The sequence below is a fragment of the Bombus vosnesenskii genome, unplaced genomic scaffold, assembly GCF_011952255.1.
Source record: "Bombus vosnesenskii isolate JDL3184/JDL3185 unplaced genomic scaffold, Bvos_JDL3184-5_v1.1 scf7180000016261, whole genome shotgun sequence".
NCBI classification, from domain to species: domain Eukaryota; kingdom Metazoa; phylum Arthropoda; class Insecta; order Hymenoptera; family Apidae; genus Bombus; species Bombus vosnesenskii.
The window spans coordinates 3,818,453-3,845,959 of NW_022884330.1; the positions used below are offsets into that span (position 1 = coordinate 3,818,453).

Sequence of the window (27,507 nt, forward strand, 5' to 3'; positions counted from 1 at the left end):
TTTTCCTTTTAGATCAGAGGAGATTAAAAATTCCTTACTAATTAAAATACAAATATTCAAATCTAATATTCAAACATTTGAATGGAAATACAGGATACGTTGAAAATACCCGTTTCTGAATCGCCTTATAATCCGAAACGAAATTCACGCGCTCCACGGTCGAAGTTATCGCGCTTCAATGATCGAGAGCGGCCGATCTGAAACCTCTCCGAGGGAGTGAGCCCGATAAATCGATAGCCAAAGGTACTACCTTCGTACCTAGCTTATCTGCTGCAGAGCACGATGCTGGTAGCAGGCCCAAGTGCTTTCGCGCAATTAGCATAACTAGCATTGCTATTGACGTGGACTAATCACGACCAGTTCCCACGAGATTCGAATGACCCGAGAGCTTGCCCACTGTCTATAGCAGCGATGCTATTTGACTTTCTCGATCGTCTTCGATTGTCGAACGAACAGTGGGCGCGATCAACGAGAACCAAAATCACTTTCGCGCGTCCAAATGATTTCCTGAATTACGTTAAATCTCATCGAAAGGCGAGAATATATTATTTATAGGTAAGCTCGTGTTAACGAGGATTGCTCTGCTTTTAAAACATATTGAAGATAAGATTGTGGAAACAAGTTGTTGGGTTACAAGCGTGATGATTCGAGGGAAAGCATAACTTCAAAGGAATCGACTCGTCGATTTGTCTTCGTTATGTTTTTGTAATCCGAGTAATTATAAGATCATCATCGGCATTCGCCTGTCGCGCTTAATAACTTGCGTATTTCCCTCCGTTTGCCAAGATTTATGGCCGTGCCACACGCGAGAACGACATCGGACACAAACTTGCATTTGAATTTTTCGTCCTGATCGCTGATTGCGATTCTTATTGCCACGGATTAATATCTCGGATCAGGATTAAAAGAAGATTTAAAACAAGTTTCGACAGTAATGAGAGACATCCTATTCTACAGAATTCGTACAAAAACGCGGCTATAAATCCACTGTCAACAATCGCACTTGAAGCGCACGTATCAACGTTATAGGTTTCCTCTTTCATGATTATCTAAATTCCGGCGATATTTCAATGTTCAAGAAAATAACTCGTCTAATTCGCTCGACACATTAATAACAAACTCGTCTGATCCACGCTAACGAAAGTCTTTTCTCCCAATCTCAATTCCATCCTTAGCGAAAAACCGAAATTGCCCAATTATCGAACCGCCCAACAGAACGCTGTCGATCTGGTATCGATTTCGTTCAACCCTTCGGTACAACCTGTTTCGGTGGAGGAGAAGAAATCGTCGTCACGGGCGACAACGAAAAAGAGGCATTTTGTATTCTACGAGTACTCGCGCGAAGGATCCGTGCCGGTATCGGATTCACAAAACAGTCGGGCGGAAGATCAAATTTACAGCGACGAGACGCTTCGACCACCGAGAAAGCACGATTGTTTCCAGGTAATGCCTTGACGAGACGTGGGAATGCTCGAGCATATATCGGCAATGAAAATCGACCGTCCACCGCCCCCGCCTTTCCGTACAGCTTCGAACGAACGGTATCGCGTCGTGCGACACGATACACGGCTAATAACGTAATCCGGTTGACAACTGGATGAAGTGGTAACGTTGTACGGTTAACAAATCGTGGACAATGCCAAGAGAAAATAAAACGTTTCCGATGTAGGCTGCTACGATTGCCATTGGTCTATATCCATTGGTTTCTGGTATTTCAAAATAGATTTGGAACGAAGTATCTTTACGTAGGAAAGGAAATCTTGAACGTTAGAGATTTCCATTGGTTTCACGTCCGTTTATTTAGTGTTACAATTCCATGCAGCGGAGTAGAAGCAAAAGTACACTCGACCGAGATGAAGATGTTTGAATAAACAAAGAATCCAGCGTATCTCGCGAAGTGTAAAAAATTATTGAAGAATCAGACGACGTTGCTTTTCGGCGAGGATCGACGAAATAACCGACGACGCTGAAAAAATTAAATTTCTACTTTAGAAATAGATTTATTAAAATTGGAAATTGATCGACTACTTGAAGATCAAGGCCAAAACGGAGGAGGGCCGAAAGAAGAGAGCGAATAGATTGGTCGACTCAACGAATCAGCATTTTTTTCTTACCAGATTATTTCAATTTGTTCGGCTAGTCAAACTATCGATTCGTACTTTCTTGGTAACGCGATAACATTCGGCAATAATCTACCGCACGCGACATTTGACATAAGCAGAAATTTGCTCACGATAATAACTCGATGTTTGTAATCGCGGATCGTGTCTGGAATAGGAAGAACTTGCGAAATGAACCGGCAAATCGATCCAAAAAAGAGATACTCGTCACGCGAGACACGCCCATGGCGGTGTTCTCGTTTTCAGGAAACTCGTCGTTACGTGCATTTGTTATTCATGACTGGGGACAAGGGTCTAGCAGGTTCGCTTGTAGTTTCGGCCACGAGAATGAAATCGTTGTGGCATGCGTATCACGACGCGAAAAAATGGCGCAGTCTTTGCAATCTCGCTGTTCTAATTGAGGAACTCGGTTTACGATCGATTTAGGATCTTCCAACAAACGGATATAATAAATCTGCTGAAATTATGATATGCAAATAATATTCGTTTCTACGTAACGCTGAGGTGCAAGAGTTTAACGAGATTATCGGTACAGTTGCGAATTGCAGATTTGTTTTTATAATTCTTGAAGATTTAGAAATTTGAAAACTTACATGTTCCACAATTGGAAAATTCCACACGCCTAAGATTAACATGCCAATGGAGAACTTATTGACAAAATTGAAGGCAAATCCTTAAATTTCGCAATATGCTTCGGTTAGCTTGCGTCATTCGTTTCCCGAGCAATCTTCATTCGATGTACGACGACGCGTACGCAATAACGAATTGTAAATCAATACGTTTTAACGAGAATTCAGCAAAGAGATCCGTCTCTCTTTCCATGTACCGTTTCACGCGATTTGTCTCGGTACAAAATCTACGATACCTGAGCCTCTTTTAAAAAAGGAACGAAACGACGGCGAACCTGCTGTTCTACGGATGAAATCAAACGACGTATTAAATCTGCGATGACTAATGAAAGACCGGGTAAACTGTTCTTAATGATGCTGGTACGCTCGAGATATATAAGGAACATATGTAGCAGCTTATATACTGCATATTATACGTACATATGTTCCCACAGTAGCGACTGGTAATGAGAATATAACGTTCATCAATCATTCGTTAGGCAATCCACGACCGAACGAATCCCGGCGGAATTAATTTAATTACTACAAATGTTTCGTGATAAAAATGGCCGGCGATCAATTCATTGCCAGCTCGCAGTTACACCGGTCGCTGTCCCCGCGATAATTTATGCAAAAGAGCAGCAGAGATCGAACATAGGCTAGCGCATTATCGTAAGACGTTATTAGATCGGTTAAACGTAATTAAGAAAATTTAATATGGATAATGACCTCTAATAAATATAATAATACGTTAGCAAAGCAGTGATCGATAACTTTTAATGAGCCGTCGTCTAGGGAAATTGATACCGGGTTCTTTCATTTGTCAGATGTGCGTGGATGTGTACGTCGAAGAGGCGAGAAAGACAGAAGAAACGAATATTCTTCTTGAGCCAGCGGCTGGTCGCCAATTAGGCAGTAATTAAATCTTATAGAAAGTTAGAAGTCGTTCTAAGTTCTTTGGCGTTCCGTTCACAAAAGAGATATACTCTGACACTGAAATAACGAAATTTCCGTAAGATAGAGACGACCGATTTGCGATCATCTGTTTCTCGTTTATCTCGTTTTACTTTAAATTCAACCAAGTTCCATTCGCGTATCCATCTTCTCCGTGAAAAATACCGTTGTTGAGCCTTGACATTTGAATTTCCCGTGCACCTTCTACAATTTCATCGAGTCGAGATTAAAATCGTCGACGCGAGATCCGCAAATGGTTGGCGCTGGAAAAATCGATGCATCGATGGATAACGTTGCCACTATAAAATACAAAGAGTTTCGGGTCGGGCACGAGGAATAAATTAGTCGACGGGTCCTGGCCTTCCTAGAGGATCGGAGGCGAGCATGTGCACAACGGCCGGCTTATGGCTGTCTTTGGAATTATCGGCAAGATCTACCGTGGCCGAAGTAACTACGAGTTATTACGAAGATAGGCCCATTATATATTATACACGGTTTCTTTTTATTACGATCGGCTCGGCGTACGCGCCGCGGCCATGCAAGCTCGACGCGCGCGAGATTAGGTTAACAGCCGATGTAGACATTACCAGAGATAGGGTGTTTATAGAGCAATTTTTGAGACGACGAATTAGTCTGTCCACGGTAACGTGCGATCGACCCATAACCTTGAACATTGCAACACGTTTTTTCTCCATTTCTTGCTCGATATAACGTCATTCGTTGAAAATAGCCGAACTTGTTGCGTGATAAGATCGGTTTCGAGATAATTGCGTATAGGAAAGGAGTATCGATGTACGACGCGAATGTAGTTCTTGGACTCGTAAAAATATTGTGATACCACAGTACTTTCTGTATTTTCTTTATAATTTCCAACGATACGATTGCTTTATGCATCATCGTGTATTACTCAAAAGACATCGAAAACAGATTTGCAAGGAATTCCAGTCTTATGGAAACATTTAATAATATCTTGGAACGAGATCTTCTGAAATAGGATTCGTACAAATGTTACGAACAATGTAACTCTCTTACTTTTCCACGCGATGATGTATCGTTAAGTAACTGTTATAAAACGGAAGAAATCAACCTGCGAGCAAGCAACCGAAGAACTTCATATTTAAAGAAACGAAGCACGACAAGTCTCAATTTAAAACGTCCAACTTAGTAGTTCGCTGCACGTGACCAATCTCGGCAACTATTCACTTGATCGAACGCATACACGTCTAATACATACGCATTAAGAGCACCGCAATTATTGATTGCTCGAAACTGACGTCGAGCAGATTATGCAAAACGCAGGGTAACCCGACTTCTTTTTAGCCAGACGAGCAAAGGTGATCCAGGCAGGTACGTGTCTGAACGGCACAACTGTCTTCATTAACGTTGCGCGCGAGTAGTAGCGGCGGCGGAGTGCGGATAAATCAGTTTACTGGCCGCTGTAAGTCTTACGGGGCTAATCGAGGCTGACCAAATTAACCGGCGGCGCACGGTGCACGGACCTTTGGAACGCGGTATTATCCTTATTTACCGAGCGGCCGTGCCCCGTGGCCACCTTCCCTGTTTCGCTTCTTTTGCATTGGCCCTTTCACACAACCTGCCGAACGTACTATATCTCCGCCACGATTTATATCCTTCATCGACAATCGAATTCTCATCCTCGTTCGTATCGCGTGAATTATTCGATATAATTGTCGAAGAAATTACTCAAGCGTATTAAACGAATTCCAAGTTGACCTTCGAACGCCGATACTTTCGGTTACCTTCGTAGTGTTATTCATCGGTGAATGTTAACAAGGTGTAAATGCAACGGTAATTAATTGCGCAAGCTATAGTTGCGAGTAATTAAAAGCGATTACACGATGCTGTGTAAAAGCTACTTTACTCTTATGAAAGCTTTGATATATGGCTGCAGACGTAGATGGTAAATAATTTACGAAGTATTTCATATTAAAATAACGGACCATTTGTATCCGAAATTGTAGGTAAGAAATCAGTGCAATGCGTTCCACGAAAAGTGGTGTTATACGATCATATGAAAGCAAAAAGCTTGATACCCAATCGATACACCGAAACTTATCTTCTTCGTCTTGAAACATGGAGAAAGAAACCCGGACTCCTCCGAAATTCTACTCGCGAATTCCCGACGAAATGGTTCGACCACGTCCCGCATTTCGACGACAGCAGAGCAAATTAGAGGCACGGTTCTTCGAAACGGAATCATACATCTTGCAGCGTATCGTTACAGCAAGGACGGACCTTTTTACGAAACTGTCAATCGCGATCGAACACGGAACCACTTCGGACGGCTCAATTCGAGCGCCGGGAATGTTTATGACACCGGTCGTTCGTCCCCTTATTTGGGATGAGAGGTGCTCGTTAAGCGAAACGGACGAAATAAAAGCGGAGAACTACACGGTGAAGGAAGCGCTAATTCGAGGAAAGGACGAGCGTCCCCATAACGTTGCGAACGCAGTTTCCATTCGTCCTCGATTTCCATCGGGAACGAACCCTTTTTCTCACCTTCGTATCACTCTTTCCGACGTTAATTTGCTTTTTACCGCGACATCTGCGGCCAACCAGCAGTGGCTCCAGCCTTTTTCGACCGGGATTGAATTCAATTAGGAGGTCGTAGAACTTCTACGGTGGTCGTTACACGCCGCCAATCGAACGGAGGAACGACCGTAGCGTTATTTTTGCGAAAATCGACTCCACCAGCGTGGTAACTTTCATCCTTCCACGCTACGGCGTTGCGCAACAAATCGTATGGTTTTTTCCCTGCTAGGTACTGAGATGGACCGCGCTTTCTACCTTTCACCGCGCCAGTTCCTAATAAATAATTTATTCGTGGATTGGCTTCGCCGTGGTCGATCGTTTTCTGCCCTAATCCCGCATTCCTAAAAATATATTCAACGATCGAGGCCCGGTGTTCCCGTCGAAAACAGCCTGGTCGCAGGTGAAACGCAGTTCACGTTCGCTCGCGGGTGAAGCAAGACATCGACCGTTCGTGGTCGATGTTAAACAGGGCCATGAAAACGAAACACTGGCACGAGGGAAACAACAGAAAAGGAGAAAAATACCGGGATCAAAAATCCTGCGCACGTTTCGCGATACGAGACACGCCTCGTGACATCATCGCCGCTTGATCTCCGGTCCCACGAGAGTAGAAATAAGGGAACAGACGGCGAAACCATTCCAAGACGTATACAAGAACGTTGTCGTGTATGATAAGGCGAAACGAAAGAAGGAGATGTCGAACAAGTTCGTACGTACATGCGAATTAATCCTTTGATCGCAACATCGATACGGTTGAGACTTCCGCGAGTGTAAAAATCGCGCGATAAAGGAATTAAACAACGACGGTTTCGTCACACGACATCGGAGACGCTTCTTCCATTTGTAATTCCTTTGCACCGTTGCAACCATCGTTGCTATATCTTTTTCTCTTCCTTCTTCCCCTTCCGATCGATCCCACTAGTTTTCTATAAAATTTCACCGTTCCTTGTTTCGTCGTTTTCCACGATGCGTTTGCTCTCGTGGAATTCGCCGGCTTATCGCTCTCCTCGTAAAGATGTCATTGATTATACGCGCCGTCCGCGCGCTGAGATATTACGCCTAGTGTGAATATACCGTGCAATAAAGATGCCTGTGTCGGGCGCATGCGAGCGTGTGCGCGAGTACACGCGCGTGTATACGCGATGGTGCAAGATCCAGTGCATCTGTGAACGGCTACGTGCCGCGACTGAAGCGACGTGTTGGTGAAAGTCTCGACGGGGTTGCACCGAAGGGAATCGCGTCGCGGTTGTTTAGACCGATGCATCCGGCTAATTGCACCAGGCCCTACGCTGTCTCCACAGACCAAAAAGGATCAATGGGATCGGATCTTTGTCCAGCGTTTGTTCCGTCGCCAGATGAGAAGAGAAAACTATATCGTTTTAACGTATCAGAAATTTGTACAGTGACTGAAATTGAGATGGATTCCGCCGTCATTCTGCAATTGCTGAATCGCGAATCAACTTATTTCTTTTGAGATTATTCCTTTTCGTATCTTATATAACCAACGCAATAACGTTTTATTTCCTAATTATCCCATGCGCTAAAGACTGCCTGTCTTCCTCTCTCTCTTCCTCTCTTTCTATCGCTATTTCTATGTTTCTCTGTGTTAATTACTATCGCTCTCAGGCCAGCTAAGCAGGCTCATCATCGTCGAAGATTTGCAGTTTGACTAGCGAGGAAGGGGGATCCACTTTCGAGGCAGGAGGGCACGGCGAGGATCGACGATGCAACCCGCTACACGAACGCGTGGTTTCGCCATCTCGGTTTTGCCATTCGTCTAGCAGCTTAAAGATGTCATTGATTAAACGAGCAGGAAGCGCCGAACGAAATACCTGCGCGCGCGTTTCTCACCCACACGTGGTCGGTTCTCGCGCGACGGCCTTCGTGTGGGCAACGCATTATGGTGCGGCCGACGTATGAATAGCCATGGCCCCTGGTCCCGTGAGATGCGGCTGGGCGTGTACCCAGGTCCTTTTATGCGGCACGATACCTCGTGGCATACCAGATTCATCCGTGGAAAGAAGAATACCGAGCCTCGGCCTCGAAATCAGTCACGCTCGAGCCGCTCGTTTGCGAGCCGGCCACTTTATTCGCCGTGAAATCTACCTTTTAATTCGATCATAGTTCTTGTGATACGATTCGATGGGTGGCGTGAATTAGAAGTCGCGTTGAAAACCAGAGACATCGTATTTTATTGCAAAGTTATGGCGTAGGATCCGAATGGGAATGATATTTCTATTTTGCAACAGCAAATCTAAAAAAGAGAAGTTTACCGATAGCGTTATATAGAACAGAAAAAAATAAAGCTTCTATCGTATTGTATCGTATCGTATCGATTGGACATTCGCGAAACGAACGATCTAATCGCGTAATTTGGAAACGTTACGGCAGGAAGCCGAATCGAAATGATACGATCGCGACAGGCTGAACGTCAGACGTAATTTCACTCGATGGTATTAACGTAAATACATGAATTCACTGTCTCATGTTGGCTGAGCAGAAGCCTCTTTAGGAAAATAAGTCACGCACGAAGGCACTTCATAAGCATAATGCATGTAGCGCCGTGGAACGAGAGAGAGAGAGAGAGAGAGAGCGCGAAAAGGGGGAACGAAAGAGAAAGAGAGAGGACGCAGAGGCATCGATATGCTTTCGAACGATCTGCTACCGGTGTTTATGAAACTCTTCCCTGCGGTGGCACTAATTCAACGAGAGCTTAATCCCCGTCGAGATACCCGCCGCGGACTTCATTACCCCGCGACTAATTATTGGTTCGTTAACGGTACAACGTACGGTTTATTGATTTTAACAGGCGTGCGAAAACGAAAGTTTTCCCTAGCCGTGAGAGAGCTATAGCGTCTCTACGATATCTTGGCGTTCCTGCTCCAAGAAATCCACCCTACTTCGATCTTTCCACCGATCGATCCGACAGAACGACAAATTTGATTGCAAGTCATTCGATCTACCGTTCCAAGACGGTCCTCTCGTGGTAGCTGATATCGACGATCGACCGGATAATCGATAATGGCGAGCAGCAGCTACGTCCAAAGCAAATGGTAAATTCTGCGTGAAATTAGGCGAACCGTTGGCTGCTTTTACAAAACGGTTATCTATCCTGATTTATAGTCGTAGATCCGTGTACGTGCACAATGTTAAATTATGTTAATGTGTTATTAACATAGTCGATCTGAAGATTTAAAATAAAATTAGTTGAAAAATACCAAGTGCCGAATACTAAACTCTAATGTTGAATTCTAAACGCTTTTATCCAAGCTTTTACCTCTAACGACTATCATGAATCACGCAAGGCTCGCGTGTTAATAGATAACAAATATTATACGAATGTTAATAGTGTTGAGTTTCTAAAGGTTTCTCGCTAATAGTATTATGTGAATGAACGTTGACCGATCGTGCAAGAATATTGAATCTCGAGGTCTACGTTCGTCGAATACGTAATGCGGATTTGTAAAAGAAATTACGTCGATCCATTTGATCGCGACGCCACGCCAGCGACAAGAGCGTCTCGCGTTGATAAATCGACGCGGCATCGACGATCCATCAGGCCAATTTCCTTCTCCGCGATGATTAAACGGCCATCAGAGGATATCATGGAAATAGATTTCCGTTCGTCGACCACGGTCGACCGGTAGGGAAAAAGAGCAGAGCGGGGAACGTAAAAATGCGACGATGCGTGGTGAAGCAGTCGATGAGCGATGCGACATTAAAGGAACGATCAATAACCCGGTCGTTGTTTAATGGGCTAGCCTTAAACGCGCTACGATTGAGCTACGATTGTCATTAAAGAGCCGGATAACATGGTGGGAACGTGCATTAATATCGGGAATTGACTCGGTTACACGCTCAGGAAACCTTATCATCTTCAAGTATTTGAATTATTCGTATCCTCAGTCACATACGAAAGACGTACAATTAAAATATCATCAAGATCAACGGGAATAATATATAAAAAGAAAAATACGAGTCTCACGACACTTAACCTTAGAAAAGCTAATGAGACCAAAAATGAAAAATAAAGTGCTCGTTAATGTATAATATAATTCGATCTTTCGTTAATAAAAAGAACGAGATATCTATGCGAACACATGCTTGCAAAGCGAGAAAATGAAATCTTCGAATTGAAAGGGAACAATAAGAGAGAGAGAGTAAGGTAATAACATTACGATTGTAAAATGAAATCTTAACGTCATAAATATTTGCATGCCGACGTGAAACAGGAATAAAAATTTCTGTTTTTACTCGAGCTGTCGTTAAATAAAGAACCGAACGTGATAAATGATTCTCCGGTTCTCCGACAGACGATCGAAATCGAACAACGTAGCCTTTTTTCTCATGCAAATTGGCCGCCGTTCGCCGGAGTTAATCAAGACGCGGCGATCGCGGGGACAATAATCTTGTTATACGCGCGGATACCGTAACCGAGTATCGACAATAAGACCGATAAGTGGTCACGCAACCAGTTGATTAATTACACGCGACGAAAACGTCGACTCGATGTGCCGGGATTAGGCGTTTCTGAATTACCATCCAATTATCGTCAGCTGGCCTACAGCATCACGAAACGCGCTAAGGCGCCGTGTAATCGCTAATTGGGCAGGGGCCGGAGAACGCTAATCAAAAGCCGAACAAGAAGATTACGCTCCTAAAAGTAATGTAATTACACGTCGCGGTATCGTTCGAAGCCGGTGGGGAATAGGCGAGACGGAGATGGAAAGAGAAAGGAAAAAAGCGTGGCAAAAAGCAAACGCGCTCGAGCCGTTCGAGTCGACTATCCCCGAGAAGAGGAATCGTCCAGTGGAAACTGGACGTAACGTTAAAAGGTGGAATCTAAGCATCCGGACACCTCGAGGCAAGCTTCTTCGCCGGTGAACTAGTGGGAGGAGATCGAAAATAAAAAAGGGAAGAAGAAGAAGAAGAAAGAAGAAGGAAAAAAGAAAAGAAACAGGTACGGGTAAAACTAGAGAAGTTAAAACAGCCGAGAGAGTCGTCGGTCCGTTCAACGTTGACATTCAAATGTACCGTACGATCCGGTGGGCAGCGTCCGGCTGCAGGAAGTCGTGAGCCTGCGTCTCGCGGGCGCACAGTCCACCGGGAACCTGTTTGATTAAACAAAAATGTCGCTTGCGATGAAAAGAGTAGGAAACAGTAATCGTTCGTATGTAGGAGGAAGGACGAGAGCGCGCGCTCGAGCGGGACAAACGGTCGTAGCCGTGTGCATAAATGCGAATAGCTGGACGTAGAAAAGGAGAGAGATCCGACCATTTTACGTACAACGGATAAAAGAACGAGGTAAAAGTATAAAAGGTGACGAGAGGAAATAAAAGAAGAAGGAAGAACGAGACGCGAAACGAGAATCGTTGGATCGAAAGGTGAACATCGGCGCGTTTCACGGCGAACGTGGTAACGTCGGTTTTTCCAAACGGTTACGCGGCATCGAAACTAATGATGGAATATAGATATGGCGCCGGTGGTATCCACTTGGCTGCGCGCCGCTCCGCACCGCTCCGCACCGCGCCGTACTGGCAGGCCGCCGGCGATATCCTAAGAAAAGCCGATTAAAACGGCCTTGCAACGCCGTTTTTCACCGTCGGTGTCGGTGCCGCACAGAAAGAGTTGGGATCCTCTATAAGGAAGCACGAACCTCGACGCTGAACGGACAATGAGCGTGTGCCGCACTGGAAATGACATTTGAGCGCCTGCGAGGAGAATCGAAGCGAACGGGCCGAGGACGGTTAACAGTTGGCTTCGCCGCGGTCGTCGCCAACCCGAGAGGGAACGATAGAAGCAGAAACGCCAATAAGAACTATCGGCTCGTTATTGCTACCTGGCGGACGAGAATGTTTAAAGATCGTGACTTGTGTCCGCCGCCGACAGCTTTACGAATCCTGCAACCTGCGAATTTCCGCGATGCACATCGACCCAAGCCTGTGTTTCGCTTGCAGCCCTTATATATTCGAGAATCGACCGCCAGCCTGCAGACGACCACAACCTCGGTTATCAGCCGTTGTTAGTTTCGACGCCGAGATAAAGACTACTATTACTAGACAACGGTACTATTAATATTTTCTCGCGTGCACGCCGATGCCTCCTATTTGTCTCTGTCGATGAACCTCTTGTTCGCTTTTAGCGAGCGCGCACATACTCCTTTCTTGCGCGTAATAACTTCAAACGCGACGCGTATCGAGAACACGCACTCGCCGACGAGGAATAATAGTCGCGCTAACGGTTATCCTATCCAGGAATTCAATTATAATCCAGTAGTTCCCCAGTGTGTTGATCAATCAAATGTTAATGAAGTCACGTCCACGATCAGTTGAAAACAGATAGTTGTAGCACGCGAGCCCGTTGGATACACGAGTCGCGCCGCTTTTTTACAATAAATCAACCTAACGAGAATACTACTGATTGGTTCGAATAGAGAAGGCTTCGACCTATCAAACGAAACCGCGTGTCCGACTCTGTGTGCTCGTGGTTCCGTCGTCCAACTCGAATGAGAGTCATTAGACGGGCCAATTGAAGGAGGGATTAAAAAAAAAAAAAAAAAAAGAGAGAAAAGATAGAAATAATCAACCATTATTATTAGAACTGGAATACGTAGCCGGCTACGTTCCTTTGGTCGCTGATATCCCGTCACGGTCAATAGGATATCGCGGGATTACCGACGAATAACGAAGATTAATTCGATAAGACGCGGTCGAAAACAGCAGCGCGCTACCACCCTATTCCGTTTACGTCGTTACGTCTGCGACGTAAATCGCTTCGGCTAAAAGTCCAGTATAACGCGAGGCTAGTCGGTCGAGCGATAACGAGGCACTATTTATTCAAACGCATTCCATCGGTGGACTCGGTTCAATATTTATTTTATCTAGGTCCGATTGTCGCTAGACTAATAGTCGTGCGGCTGTAATACAACGTCAAGATCCGATCTATTCCCAATGTTGTTCTAAAAGCGTATAGAGGCATTAGACGAGGCAGTGACGTGGTAAAAGTACACGCGTGTCGTGTACCACGGTAGCTAATATGTAGTAGCTTCCGTACGAAGTACGTATCCTCGATCGAACGCAAACAGACGTCGATCGTGTTAACTCGAAAGAAAAACTTGTTCGACAGAACAACCGCGACAAAGAAAATGGTAAGAAGCCGAGTTTTCAAACATTATTCTTGACCAACGCAGTGGTACAACGAAGAGACGCTGTACCATTACCAATAACCTCGGCTATAAAAATACCGTTCTCATCGAGGTATCCCGTTAACGACATAACAGCGCCACTTCTTTCGGTTACAAGGTCTAATATCGTAAGAACGCTGCGTGAAAATACGTTTTCGCGTGTTGGAAACACTGTGTTCTTCTTGTTACGTTAGAGTCTTAGATTACGAGATGGGAGAGCTTAAAGTCTGGAATTCCGTTTAATTTAATCAACGAGAGTAGCGAGCAGTCGGCCCGGTATAGTACAGCTCCTATCAGAAATTCGTCGAAGATTGCCTTACTGATATCAGATATCGTAATTTAGCTGGAAATTACACCTACTGGTTTCTTATAAAGTTACGACGTAGCTGTAAATCGCGCTGTCATTTTTCAACTCGAAAATCGAGACGAAACGACTTAGTAGCTGTAGGTACTGGTACTGACTTGATTCGAGCGAGTCGAGACACAACTTTCAGATTTTAAATATCTCGATCTTCTAAACTTTAAACTTTGATCCCTCGATGGAGATTACCGGCCGCGGAACGTTACGTAATTCGACGTATCGCGATACGGGCGCAATAGCGAACCGTAAATCGATACGCGCCATCCAACAAAAAGTTTCTATACGCGGTGAAACTGTGGACTTCCTTCTGAATAAATAAATCGAGATCAAGATAAATAACGCTATCCTCTAAAATCACCTTAAAAAACAGCTTCTGTAGGATCACGTTCTAAAAAACGCACCGGAGCAAAATATTAAGAACCTTGATACCTCGATGATCCAATGGGAATAAATTAGGTATAATCATCGGCTTGTCGGCAACGAGGTATCTAAAAAGTCGCCAATCAACGAGTATCTTCGTTACGTTACGAGATTGCCAAAGTACCATCACCAGCCAACGATATCCGTAGAAATCCGAGCGAGAAACAAGTGGAGAGGATAATCATAGAACAAGGGCGGAATGTGTGCTCCGCTATGGTCGACCTCCGTTCCCCTTTTATTTACGAGGCACGCAACGCCGCTTCGGGAACGTTTTAACGAACGAACGGTTCTCTTTTATAACAGCAGTCGGTCGTACAAATTAAGTGCCTTTCTTCCGATAATAAACGTCCGCCTGTAATTTAGAGATTTAGAAATTGTGCGCCGGTGCTACCGCGGCCGCTGACATCGGCCAATCGCCAACCGGAGGGGAACCAATAACCACGTTCTTTCTTCTTCCTCGTCGACCCAGCCGATGAATTCATTCCGACCGCAATTCGCGTGTCGTCTGCTTTCTATTCTGCTTATTGCAGGTTCCATTAGCGACGCCCGTCGCCACAACCCAACGCGCGCACACGCTCGCGACTACGTACGACCAGCACCCTGGAATTCATCGACGTAAGCGTCGTATGTGCACAGCTGACGTCCGGATGAAACATCGGCGAACCGACATAATTAAACGCCTCGAGATGGTTATCCGATATTGCCAATAAGCAGCGTAGATCCGATACGACACTGACAAATAGCTGTATTGATTCGTTCGCGTGCATCCGATCGAGCGGTTCGCGGTCGTCGATTAATTAACGATTTCGAGAATCACGGAGAACGTTCGCCGCGTTCGGACGTCGTCGCTCCGAGGAATCAATTTCGACGACAACGTCTACGAGCGGCTCGACGCGAGAGATCGATCCCTGAGTTCGATCGATTCCGTTCTACGTTCTACGGGGCAAGGAGCGAGAAAGAGATCGGCTCGAAGCTCGGAACTATCTCGAGCCTTGAGATAGGATCTACGGAAATGCTGACAGCCGCGATCAGACTATCCTCCACTTCCATTCGATTCTCGGTGGAATCGGTACTTAGAGTTGCACGAAGTCGGATTCCAGATATCACGGTTCGTTATCTCATCTAACTTCGCGGTGGTCGATCGTTACGTGATCATTACGGTCACCGGGTCATTGCCAGGATCGCTTAGATCTCAATGATAGCGTACCGATCGGGGCTCAATTAAAAGCGTAGCGGCTGTAGAATGGCAGCCACGATGCGCCGGAGAAAGAAAGAGAAAATTAGCTGGCTCGTTCGACTACCGTCTCGACCCACGTCCAAGTTCCCGTACGTTCCGCTCGGTCCCAGAGTCCGGCCATGAATCTTAAAGGATCTCGTCGATCACGCGGCGGATCCATCGCGAAATCCGCTTGTTCGCGCCGAACACAACGTTTCGTTCTTCTTTATGGTTTCCTTGGTCCGTGCGTCGAACGCAACATTACGGACGATAGTTTTCATAGCCAATGAAACACGTAAGCAAAAGCACATCGATGGCTTCATTGAGAGGATTATGAAAAATAGAAAGCCTCGTGTTTTCTCCAAATAGAAACGGCCTTTTCGGTTGGCCTCTTTCTCGCTAACTATGCGAATCAGTTTATCAAGTAAAACGTTCCGAGAAACGAGGAACACGCGTTGACGTTTATTCAATGAGCACGGACCAAGTCGACCGAAGAATCGACGCAGCTGTTAGGCGGAACAGTCGCCGAACAAATATTTAACGAACCGGCTGTTCGATCAAACGCTCCTCGAAACGAACGAAAACATGGTGGCAGCCTATGAAGGAATCGAAGGTTGCGTGGCGGATCTCCGCGTTGCCGGGATTTCACAGGCGTCCAGAACTGTCAATCACCTAATTTGGGGATCGATCGTCGAGGCACCGGTGCGGTTTCGAGTAATTGCAGGCTTGTTGGCTTCCCTGGCCGCGCCGAGGTCGGATAAACACACGGGAATCAGACATCCGCGTCCACAGCTACGTTTAATCGAATGATGATATTTAATTACAGTCCGTCGTATCCTCGTCGATGATTAATCGACGAATGGAAAGGTGCTATGGTCGGAATTTCGGATCAACGCTGCCGCGAAGATGCAATTAATGCGATCAATCGTTATACTATAATTCGAAAGATGGCCAGCCTGTACACTATTGTACGACATCATAATCGCCGTACGATTGTGTCTCGCTCCCGTTTAAAATCAGAACGAAACCAGTTTTCGGCCGAACTCTGCGATCCCTCGCGATCCAGCCTCGTAGAAAGTCCGCTGCGGAGTCACCGAGAGAGACAGAAACTTTATTTTTACTCGTTCTATTGATTTAGTATAAATTCATGCTGTAAATTTGATGACATAAGTATGATTGATGAAGTAAATTGCGAAATACGGTAACGCAACAGTATGTTAATGAAGGCTCAGAAAATTTTAAATAATTTAAAAATCGAATCGTACGACTTGGGCGCAAAGTATATTCTCTGTACGAGAACGTGTTAATCGCGAGCAAATAAAATTCTACCTACACGGGATTAAAGCATTACGCTTGTAATCTTTCCATTTAGTGATAGAAGAAATCCTATCTACGGCTTCTTCGTATATATAGATACTTATTCAACAGATTTTAGAGCAGAGTTTAAAACAGAATCTATGCAGTTGTCTAACTCTCGCTCTTAGATAAAATCATAACCGAATAAATATCGCTCTATATATCCTCACGGGAAGAATACGTAGAATAAATACGAACCGTGTAAAATCTTGACGCATTGCGATCGTTTGTAAAGATATCCGGTCGTTCGTCATGCCCTGCCAATTTTTCCTTTTCAAAGTCACGAAGCACGAAGTATCTCGTCCTTTGTACGCAATGCGTTAAGCACTTCGTCATCTATCAAATTTTGTAACGACCTACGTCGCAAAATAGCCGGTTGTTACGCAAATTTCGTGATCGTAGTATAACAACTAAACTCGATCTATCGTCATCGGTTGGAAGAGGTTGCGCTGGTTCGCGCAACAGGCACAATGTAACTGGAGAGGCTGGGTCGCTTCGAACGAGACTGAAAGTGCAGACGCCAGGATCGTATAAATAGAACCACCTGTGCGTAACCGTACGATTTCTAAGTGGCAGGCGCTCCATGTAAATCCGAACGAAGTCTAGAGCCGCGAGAGCGACGTTCCTGGACAGGGCAGTTGTTGAGCCGAATGAGACGAGCGCTATGACGTGTGTATACCACGCAGGGGGTACCACTTCGATCGATACCGCTCTTGAACCATCGATAATAAATCACATTCCCCTCGTTTCGTCTCGTTCTAATCGGTAATGGACGTCCGAGCAGAGCCACGGTTTTAAAAATGGACAGGAGATATCCTCGATGAAGGCGTATTCTCGATAAAATAAAGTTGACTTTGTTTATCGCCGAAAATTAAGTTTATCGTCGATCGCCCTTTCGATAACGACACGATCTTCGATATTAAACTGGTTTTATCTCGAGGTTCTTCCACTGTAAAGGTTAGTTTGTCTGCTTAATAACTTCTTTCACACGATCCACATTCTTATGATAAATTACCGTAATTACCCTTAATCAACAATTCCACGAAGATTCCATCTGAAACTGGCAAAAACGAGCAGAAGAGAGCGAAGCAAAAGCGTATCGTCCCAATTGCCATCTTATCGACGAATTCAATGCCAATAATCGATCGTCGATATTGCACTCGATTTACTCGTTCAAACATGCAAAAGTGCGTGGTTCACGCGATCGTCGATCGCATCGCGAATACCAAGCAAAGCTAACCACACGTCGCGTCGGAAAGAATATTTTGTCACGACCGATCGTTACCAGCAATCGACGAGCCCCGGCAAACAGAACGTGTCTATACGCGGATAGCGGTGAATCGGCAATCACGTAGCTGTTTCTTCTTTTTTTTTTTTCTTTTTCGCCGCGATGACGATCCATGACACGACGAAGCGACGTCGTGAATCGACTGGAACGAGGCATCGCCTATCAAAATCGAACAAGCGAAATCAAGCCTCGACTTTTTGCGTACTGCGATCCTTTCTCCCTTCAACGTGTAATTCGCTTGGCACGGCGTATACGTATAGCAGAATAGACCTCGAAAGATACTGCGACTTCCAGCTCAGACTGTGTGATTTAGCGAGGAAACGTAATAAAACCCGCGGCAGTGAAAGAAGACGACACGCGGTCAACACTCGCGGCGCCTCTATTCGTTCGCGGCTTAGCGCGTACGGTACTCAACAATCAGCGGCGGCAGATGTTACGACTCTGAGCTAGGCTGCAAGCGACTGACTCGACATATTTCGTAGGGCGAGAAAAAATCCTGCCGTTTTATGCGGCACCTTCCTCTTCCTCGTGGTAACGAGTACTTACGCCGCTAACCGGGACGAATCGCGCACGCCTAAGATCGCGAGGAAACAGGCTGCGCCCCGTCGACCAGATGCGGCTCGCCTCCGGTTCGCCAATCGAATTTACCGGTGGTGGCCGCCCGAGAAAAACACGGATGAAGGATGCGGCGAAGCGCGTCAACGATTTCAGAACACACCGCGCGCATCTCGCGTATCTCGGGGGACCGTACAATGGAAACACATCTACAATCTCGCGTCATACATCTTCGCGATGTTTCGCAGCCGAGCTGTGATTTACCGTGCAGCACCGTAAGGGATGATTGTCGATCCTCCTCGCAGTGGAACGAGGTACTTGTTTGCTAGAAAGGACCGACGAGGCTTCGTTGACTCCGATCGAAGAAATAACGCGAGGTTTGTCACGGTTGGGGATTTAGCGACAAAAGATGCGAGATTAGAGTCTGAATAGAGTAGAAAGTGGTCGTGGGTGTCTCCGGCTTGAGTGGAAGATTACTCGGATCAGGGAAATTTTAGTAAAACGCGATAGATATCGAAGGAACGTGAAACACGGAAGAAAATCAGGATGCAGTGCCTTTCGAGTCGTTAGGATTTGTCAAATAATTCTCGAACGGTGAAAAATGCTTGATAACGAAATACGCTGATAGAAAGTTGGGTGTGACTGAAGAGTTCTTGAGATCATCGTGTGAATGGAGAGTGTGACTGCGCAAGATTTCGAGTGGACGTGACCATGAGTTTCCTAGGACTGTCTCTTCGGAATTAAACGAAGCACGGAGCAGGAGAAGGAGGATCGAGAGAAAGAGTTTCGTACGCAGCGGTCGCGACAAAAATTTGTCAAACTAATTCCGAATCTAGTTGTTATTACCAGTGATAAGTTGTTTCACAAACGTGTTTGTCAAACGGAAAACTTTCACATCCACGTAAAACTTACAAAGCAACGAGGAAAGCCTGGGAACGCGAAAATGTAGAAAAGAGGAACAAGAAAAAGGATCGAACAAGGCCCACCTGTTGGCCCATCGAATGGACTATGATCGACGAGGAAAGTAAACGCGATCGTGCAAACACACAGTCTTGCAAATATCCACGTGCAGGTATGCGCGCGAGCGAGCGGCCGAACAGGAAAGATCATCATCGATCGAGAATCCGTGGGCCGCGTGTGAATCGTCGGAGTTATGCCTTCGACAAAAGCCACCGGAGTGCCTCGACAAAGCAATTCCGTCTGTGGAGGCACAATCGAACGAGACGCGCCTCGTTCGGACGTGTTTTGCGCCAGAACCCTCCTCCTGGCTCTTCTTGTAAAGCGGGCAACGCGCGTTCGTCTCGCGCTTGCTCGAGCGCGTACACGTCCGTGAGAAAGAAACGGAGGGAGCTGAGATAGTCGCGTTTCTGTGTGCGTTAACGTTTGAAAATATATGCGACGATTTAACAAGCAAACGAGTCTTACACGTGCGAAACTTAACCGCGTATAAGACGTGTACAGTTCGTCAGGTACCATATCTAGTTGTAACGATAAAACAGAATTTGATTCGTTTAATCGTCGTCCGTACGATTCGTTGGAATAATTATTTCATCTTTCGAGCCCATCTAAATTTAATAATAAAATCACTGTAATAAAAAGCATCTGCTCCCGCTAAAAGACCTCGATTTTGGATCGAAGTTTAATTTAAATCTTTATCGCCAAACGTCTCGTAAATAAAACTCAACGCCGTATTTCTTCTTCTAAAGTAAAACAACTCTTTTAATATTCGAAAAAAATGACTACGCATGTATTTTCAAACCGGACATGCTGATCGTGCGTACACGCGCGCGCGTTGGAGAGAGTGTGTCGGTGTGGCCACACCTCGTGCGATGCTCATTGCGGCAGGCTGGTCGACATGTAAATTCGTAGACGTAAAACTCGCAGCCACGAGTCACGCGAAACGATGAAGAAGAATGCGTTGGTTCTGGCAGGGTGGCGACACGGATGAGGGGTCGGAGGAAGACCCGGGATCTCCAGCTGTCCGACGCTCGATTAAAATGCCATTGGCGAAAACGTGGACTGGGTAGGCCTCTAAAAGCGATCCGTGCTTTGCCAACGACTACGCCGTGGGATTCCAAAATGTTGGCCGTTTTGTGCGAGTCGCGCAGTCCACGCTCGGTAACGTGTCGCTTTCGACCAGATCAAGATCGTCGTCCCGATTTTACCGACGAATCCCATTTCCGTTGTTCCTTCGCGCGTTTTGAAGCTATTCGAGATAGAACTAGAAATTGAATCCTTGAATATTACGTGCATGTATTTTTTTTTTTTTTTTAAATTAGATCTTTATAGATCGCCATCTCGAAACGCAAAAATAAAACAACGAAGCTTGAAACAGCATCGTAATAACCGTGTTCACAGTTTAAAGAGTTAAAGGACCGCGGCGTTGTAGATATCAATCTAAAATTCTTATCTGGTTCTCGATTTCCAACGACAATATCTGCCTACGATATCTCGACTGGTTTTCTACCACAAAGCGCAAGAACCACCGAAATATTACGAAAGCGTGGAACAAAGCGAAGCGATCCGCGCAGATTAGAAGCCTGCCCAATTAGAATTTCAAATGGGAGTTTACAGGACGTTCCACGTTTCACACGTCCGTCGAACATATTACCCTTCCCGTTATCGCGACCGGCGTGTTCGCTGGATCTTCCAGCGGGATGATGCATCGTGAGCATCATGCAAACGCTTTCGAAGCGGCGCGCCGCGGTCGCTTAGCTCGCTCGCGAGCGCAACCACATAGAGACGGGACCGACAATAGATATTCCGCAACGCCCACGTTAGCGGGAGACAAAGGCCTGAATGGTCGGCAGATGCACGGCTTGCGCCGACGTAATGCACCGACGTCCGTCGATTTAGAACGCAACGATGCGCCATACGTCCGTCCGTACGTTCGTTTATTCGTTCTTCGTGACGAAGGTGCGGTACGTAACAGCACGAACGCGCGCGCCCGTGCGAAGCGTGTACGCGCGTTTCCCCTCTTTCAGCCTCGTCGCGTCCCCGTTCCCTTCCCTTCCCTTCCCTAAAGCCTGCGTCAATCGCGCTTATATACAGCCAACTCGTGCACGTACGTACGCTGGAGGTTACGTAATTCGGAGAAGAGCACGCGGACGGAGGAGCGACCGGTGACGACACCTTCTTCGGAGAGAACTCAAAGATCCGGGAGTGTCCACTTCACGAAGGTAGCCCAGCCCAGCCCACGTTCCAAACGATCGACCGACGTTCGTCCTGGATCCGAGATACAGCTCGATCGATACCGCAGCTACTAGTTGCCGCCACACGGTCGATCTTTCTGTCAGCAATGCTTCTTGATTGTGTGCGGGCTCCTTTAGATAGCTTTTATGGACAGTGGAAAATCGATACGTTACGGGAAAATCCGGTCTGTTCATCGGTATACGTAATGACGCGATGTAATTTATGGATAGAGGACGACGACTATCGAACATCACAAATGGAAAGGGATACGAAGAGTGAGGTTTATTGCCTGATTTTTCTATGTACGCGGATTGTTTACGAGCCATAGGTGAATATGATTATCGGTTTTCTCGACGATCGAATACAAATTTTACGATAGATTTGATAAGAGCGGACGAAGAACGACGAAACACGGAATCGACGTGTACATCCATGGGTATCGCGTGGGCGGCTATTTGCCTATTTACCCAGATCCGATGGGAAATCGAAATTAGAAATCAGAAAGATGTAGGTGCTGACTGGTGATTTCCAGCCACGTGAAATCATACCCCGTGCGATCGTGGAACCGTTCGAGTGTCATAAATTCCGTTCGACGCGCAAGAACGAAGGATGACTCCTTCGTCGATCCTACTTTTCCACCTGTCCCAGTTTTCACATTTCTGCTGAATTCGAGATTCAGCTGCATCGCTATTGTCGTGATTGCGTGATCCGTTCGACTCGACGAATCATCGAGAACGCGTCCAAATTGCGTGTACGAAATCACGTTTGCTCCTGCATCGAATATACCTGCGAAATTCAATTCAGTTGAAATTCAAGTTAAAATATTGTAAACTATTTCCATCGGCACGAAAGGTCGTCGCACTCGCTACTACCATTAACGAGAAACAATTCGACGCGAGCTATTGTTTCTGGAGTCAACGAATTAATTATTTCTTAATAAATTTTTGTATTCGCAAAATCCCCTTTAATTAGCATCCAACGCGACACCCAGCAGGTGTCTGTCTACCAAAATCCCACGCTATCTGATACGACATCCCATGCAGAAGGGAGGAATGTCTTCCACGACGAAACGTGTCGGTTTATCCAACCGGTGTAGCCGTTAAATCACTCGAATCCTGCAATATATTCGAGCATCAACGTATCTCTAACGAGCCTATCCCTATCGTCCTCTTGGCATCGGCCAGGAAAATCCGACAAGCAATCAAACGACGAAAGATTCCACGGCTACCAAAGGCAGGCGACGAGGCAACCGACCAGCCACGATAGCCACGATGGAATCCACGACTATCGGAAGCGATCGCGAAATCTTCGAGCAATAATTCACCCCCTCGTCCCCTGCGTCTCTTTCTTTCTATCGTTCCATCGTCTCTCTGTTCCCCGTGGCAACGCTGGCCCGTTCGACAGCGATGTTCTCGTAGACTTCGGCAGAAGACCACGCTGCCGCCGCATCGTCGAACAGTTAATGCTCGCATAATACGTGCACGCCGTGGTGGCCGCAAGGGGGGACAGGTATTGTTACTAGTTTACGTCCCGTTATTTTCTTGCAGTTGACAGAAATTCCTTAAAGCGCAAAGGTGACTGCGCTATCGACGAATCTGCCGGCTTTTGCGCAAAAATCTAACGCTTTTATGCCAGCTCGGATCGTTGACCTCCTGCGCGCATGTACTCGACGTACGAGTTTTCACGATTAAAACGTTTCGCGGAAAAGGAGAAGGATTTATTAATAAATTGCAATCGTCGACGAGAAATTCGACGGGGGAAACTCGTTGCGGCGATTGAAATCTCGAGAGCCGCGTTTAATTACCGAGCCGGTACAAGTGGAGAGGGATTAAAACGTAAACGTCAAAACGAAGATAGGGCAGAAGGGCGAGGAGACGATGTATCTCTGGTGGGCCGCGAACTCTTTACACACAATTACGCGTGTACCGGGTGAACCGGTGAGAGAAATATTGCGCCGCGGCGTGGCGCACGTCGTGGCCGGTGCATGCACGATGCATGCAGTTTACCGGTACCAGCGGTAATATCGCATCGCGAACAGCCGGCAGAGAAGAGAGGATAGGTCGAGATTAGTTCCGATTGCCTGTGCCGCACAGAGTTATAGAAGGGTTGCCCGGCTTCGGCCAGGCATCGATCCCGGCTACCGGCTTCTGCCCGTTAATGAGTCATGTTTAATTGGCGTGGGAAGACCATGGCTACGTTCACGTAACGGAATTGAACTGTACCCGATGCAACAGCGCTTCCAACAACGTAAATATACCAGCACGCCGCCGATTGACCTTATGTACACGTGGACACTGGATGGCAAATAATTCAACGAAAAAATTCTTAATGAGCAGCAAATCGTCAGGTGATTAATCGATCACCAGGCAAACGTTTACATTTGCCGGAGAGAAGAGAGCTAAAAGATTTAAAATCGCAATTACCTCTCGATTCACGATCAACGTAGCCCGCTGTTTACTGCGAGAATCGTAATAGAACGATCGTCGTGCTTATTTTTCCATATTACGTTTTCTGTGTCGTTGCACATAAACGCATACGCGTCTATAATTATTTATTTTCTAGCTAGTCCATACATGTATATATATATGTATAAATAATGAAACTTAGGAAACGTTAAATACTCGAGCAGCATCAAAATGTTCCATCACATAGCCATTTCGCAGGTGTTGCGATCATATTCCAGGCACGACTGGCCTGGATGCTGCTTTTCGCAAGAAGCTACAGTTTTACGGCTACCTTGACGACAGCCAGGCATTCACCATCAAATCGCGATTTCTCAGGCAACAACGATTTAACGCGAGGCATTCACGGGCCTCAGGTACGAGCACAACGACGAGGACGAGTAGAAACGTTGTGTGTCGCGGCAGATGGTACGCGACAGGCCATTTCAAACGATTACTGTTACGCGAGAGCTTCTCTCTCGACTCTCTGTTAGGCAGGCCCAACTATACCGGTATGCAAATAAATGGCATCGAGCGGACGCGTTTAAAAAACGTACAATACGCTTGCGATACGCGGCGACGACGCGTGCTACGGGCCATTGTCTCCGAGTCTAATCATGACCGCGTGTGCATTTACGAGCCACCGGTTAGACGGACGTGTAGCCTCCGGAGAAAGACTACCTTTTGCGAGAGGCGGTTCTCGTATTCTCTGCGTTACCGCGCCACGTAGTAATATGCATCGCGAATACCAACACGGAGTCACACCCATCATAGAGCCCGACCCTGTGGGTGGCGCCACGTACTCGCAAATAAGTCCTACGAATAAGTCGTAAGGCCATCATCCGCGTTGCGTCTCCGTCGCAACCGACTATGAATATTCTCTCCTACAGCTAGATATAATGCGCTCTTTGTGCTATGTTTCCTTTTGTGCCTGGTAATCTAACCTCCGCGGCGATTTTCCGACGCATAACGACGCGTTAGATCAGCGGAATAATTCACTTTGATTCGAGGACTCGTTAAATTTTACCCCAGTACTTGCCCGAGGAAGTTATGGTTAATACTACGCTATCCGCCGCCAGCCAGTTGACCTCTCGTAGAATTTTCAAAGAACGAGATAGATACTAGTAGTAGAATCTCTTTAACGGGGGACCATGGTGCGCTTTCTATTTTAAGATAGAATCTGATTGCCTAAAGCGTTTTGGTCGATGACATTCGTTTTAAAGAAATTGAGAAACGCTGGTAGCTAACAGAATTTTCGAGAACACGCGCGCCTATCATAGATAACCACCGTGACGGTGAACGTTTAACCGCTGATACCGAATTTTAGAAACTTTGGTCTTTAATTATACATTCGTCTCGCGCAAATTCCAACTGCCACGATTATCGTAAATCACCGTTCACCCGTACGGAACGTGATAAAACGAAAAAAAGTTGAGCTACGAATGAAATCACCGCAAGAAAGTGTCAAGGCGTCTGGTAGCGAGGTTCATTGGCGCGCTCCAAGTCCTTGTACGATCACGTTCCTAAATCGACACCTCGCTTCGCGATCTCGCCGCTAATCGTCCTTCCGCGAGTGACGTGCTGACATACCGCGGTTCTTGCTAACAACCCCGACGGACCCTATTAGTAGCCCATATATATATATATAAAAGTATACGGTGATCTGGCTTCTCGACGCACGAGGCCGGCATCGCGATTTGGGTGCCATCACGTACCGCACGGAATCGAGCGGGTTTCCATTCGCGGCCAATCGACACGCGCTTCCCGCGGTTCGATACCGATCTCTGATCGTGATCGCTACCTCGCCTCGTAAACAAATGGAGATCGCTCGCGAACAGACTACGATCGTACGCCTAACTGGAAAAATTGATCGGACACGTTCGTGGGAAGGTTGAAGTACGACGTGGCTTCTTGAACTTGCCGTAATGCCACGCGGAAGGTTGCGGATTCTCGTGAGAGAGAATACGAATTATTTCGCGATACCCGAAGACACGGCCGTAATTAGCGCGATGAGTTTACGTATCAGATTTGATACAGGTATGTACAGGTTGAGAAAATTCTAAAACGCTCCCGGGTTCTTATCGCGCGCGAGAAAATCGGCGAAGAAACATTGTGTTCTTAGTAAAGCAGTCTCGTTAAAAATGAAATAAGTCGTTTAGTTTCCACTTGCTTTAAATTCAATTAATTTTACGCGGGATTAAAGCGAGCGGTATTATCAACGTAAAATAAGATACAAATAAAATAAAATAAAATAAAATACAGACCGTCTTACTTACTGTCGTCAAGCGTGATATGTAATTTGCAAATTGCAACTTCAACTTGTTAAGTCGGACTTCAAATGTACAACCCGAACTCGTCAAACTATTCCGGTTAAGTTATTCAGATTGATACGAATCTACCATTAAATACTACGTGTATAGACAACCCGCTTGTGTAACGTTGATATTAGCATACGCGAACCCTAAAGATTTACCAACCTTCTACACCGTAAAATAATACAGAGTGGATGAATATCTTCGTAATATATTCAATCTGTAGATGTTATCGTTACTTAAAGCCGGAACAAAGTCTCCGGTTTGTTTGCACGCGACTATTGTACAAAGAAAAGAAGGAAGAACGCGTAAAACGTAAGAAAAGCTAACATACCTCCCTAGACGTTGGTGCCCCCAGGACGCAGGGGCTGTCCGGGCGGCGGGGCGCACTGGCCCACCGCTTGCTCGAGAGCTCGCTCTCATCCTGAAACAATAAACGTGACCTGTAATTAGACAAGACGAAGGTAAAGGTGATAGGCGGTCAGACTTGATGAGCGCTATTATAGCAATCGTAATGGGCCCCTTGGAAACCAAATTGCTCTTCGCAGAAAATTAGATAGAGAACAATGGAACAAAGAGGAGCGGAGAACTTGCGATTTCATCGTATTCTACGCGAAAAACCAACATTTTTGCTCCAGTAATCTACAAATTCTGTAAATACTGATAGAAGTAGGTATCTCCGTATCAGTCGACGCATTGCACGCGGTGTGATTGTACGTGTAAAATATTCGAAGAACGCAAATCTTGTACCTTTTATCGATCCTACGACTACGTATAAAATTCGGATGATTTAAACGTAATTGAAGGTTGTTGCGGTTTTCCATTAAAACACCGTGCTTCATACGTGGCGAATAGCAATAAGAGAATGTCCGTTAGACAGATCGATATTCCATCGCGTTTATTCATACGTAAATTTCCCAGTTTCATCGTACGACTGCCGATAAGCAT

General features: G+C 46.0%; 1 protein-coding gene across 3 annotated transcripts in view; it reads right to left on the reverse strand.

Moving 5' to 3' along the window:
• Positions 1–27,507, reverse strand: part of LOC117241607 (Krueppel-like factor 6) — a 284,714-nt gene that overhangs the window by 170,312 nt on the left and 86,895 nt on the right. For all 3 annotated transcript variants that reach the window (XM_033507473.1, XM_033507474.1, XM_033507475.1), the window contains one exon: positions 26,894–26,983. In XM_033507473.1, coding sequence (XP_033363364.1) covers positions 26,894–26,983 — 90 coding nt within the window. The remainder of the gene's footprint in view (positions 1–26,893; positions 26,984–27,507) is intronic.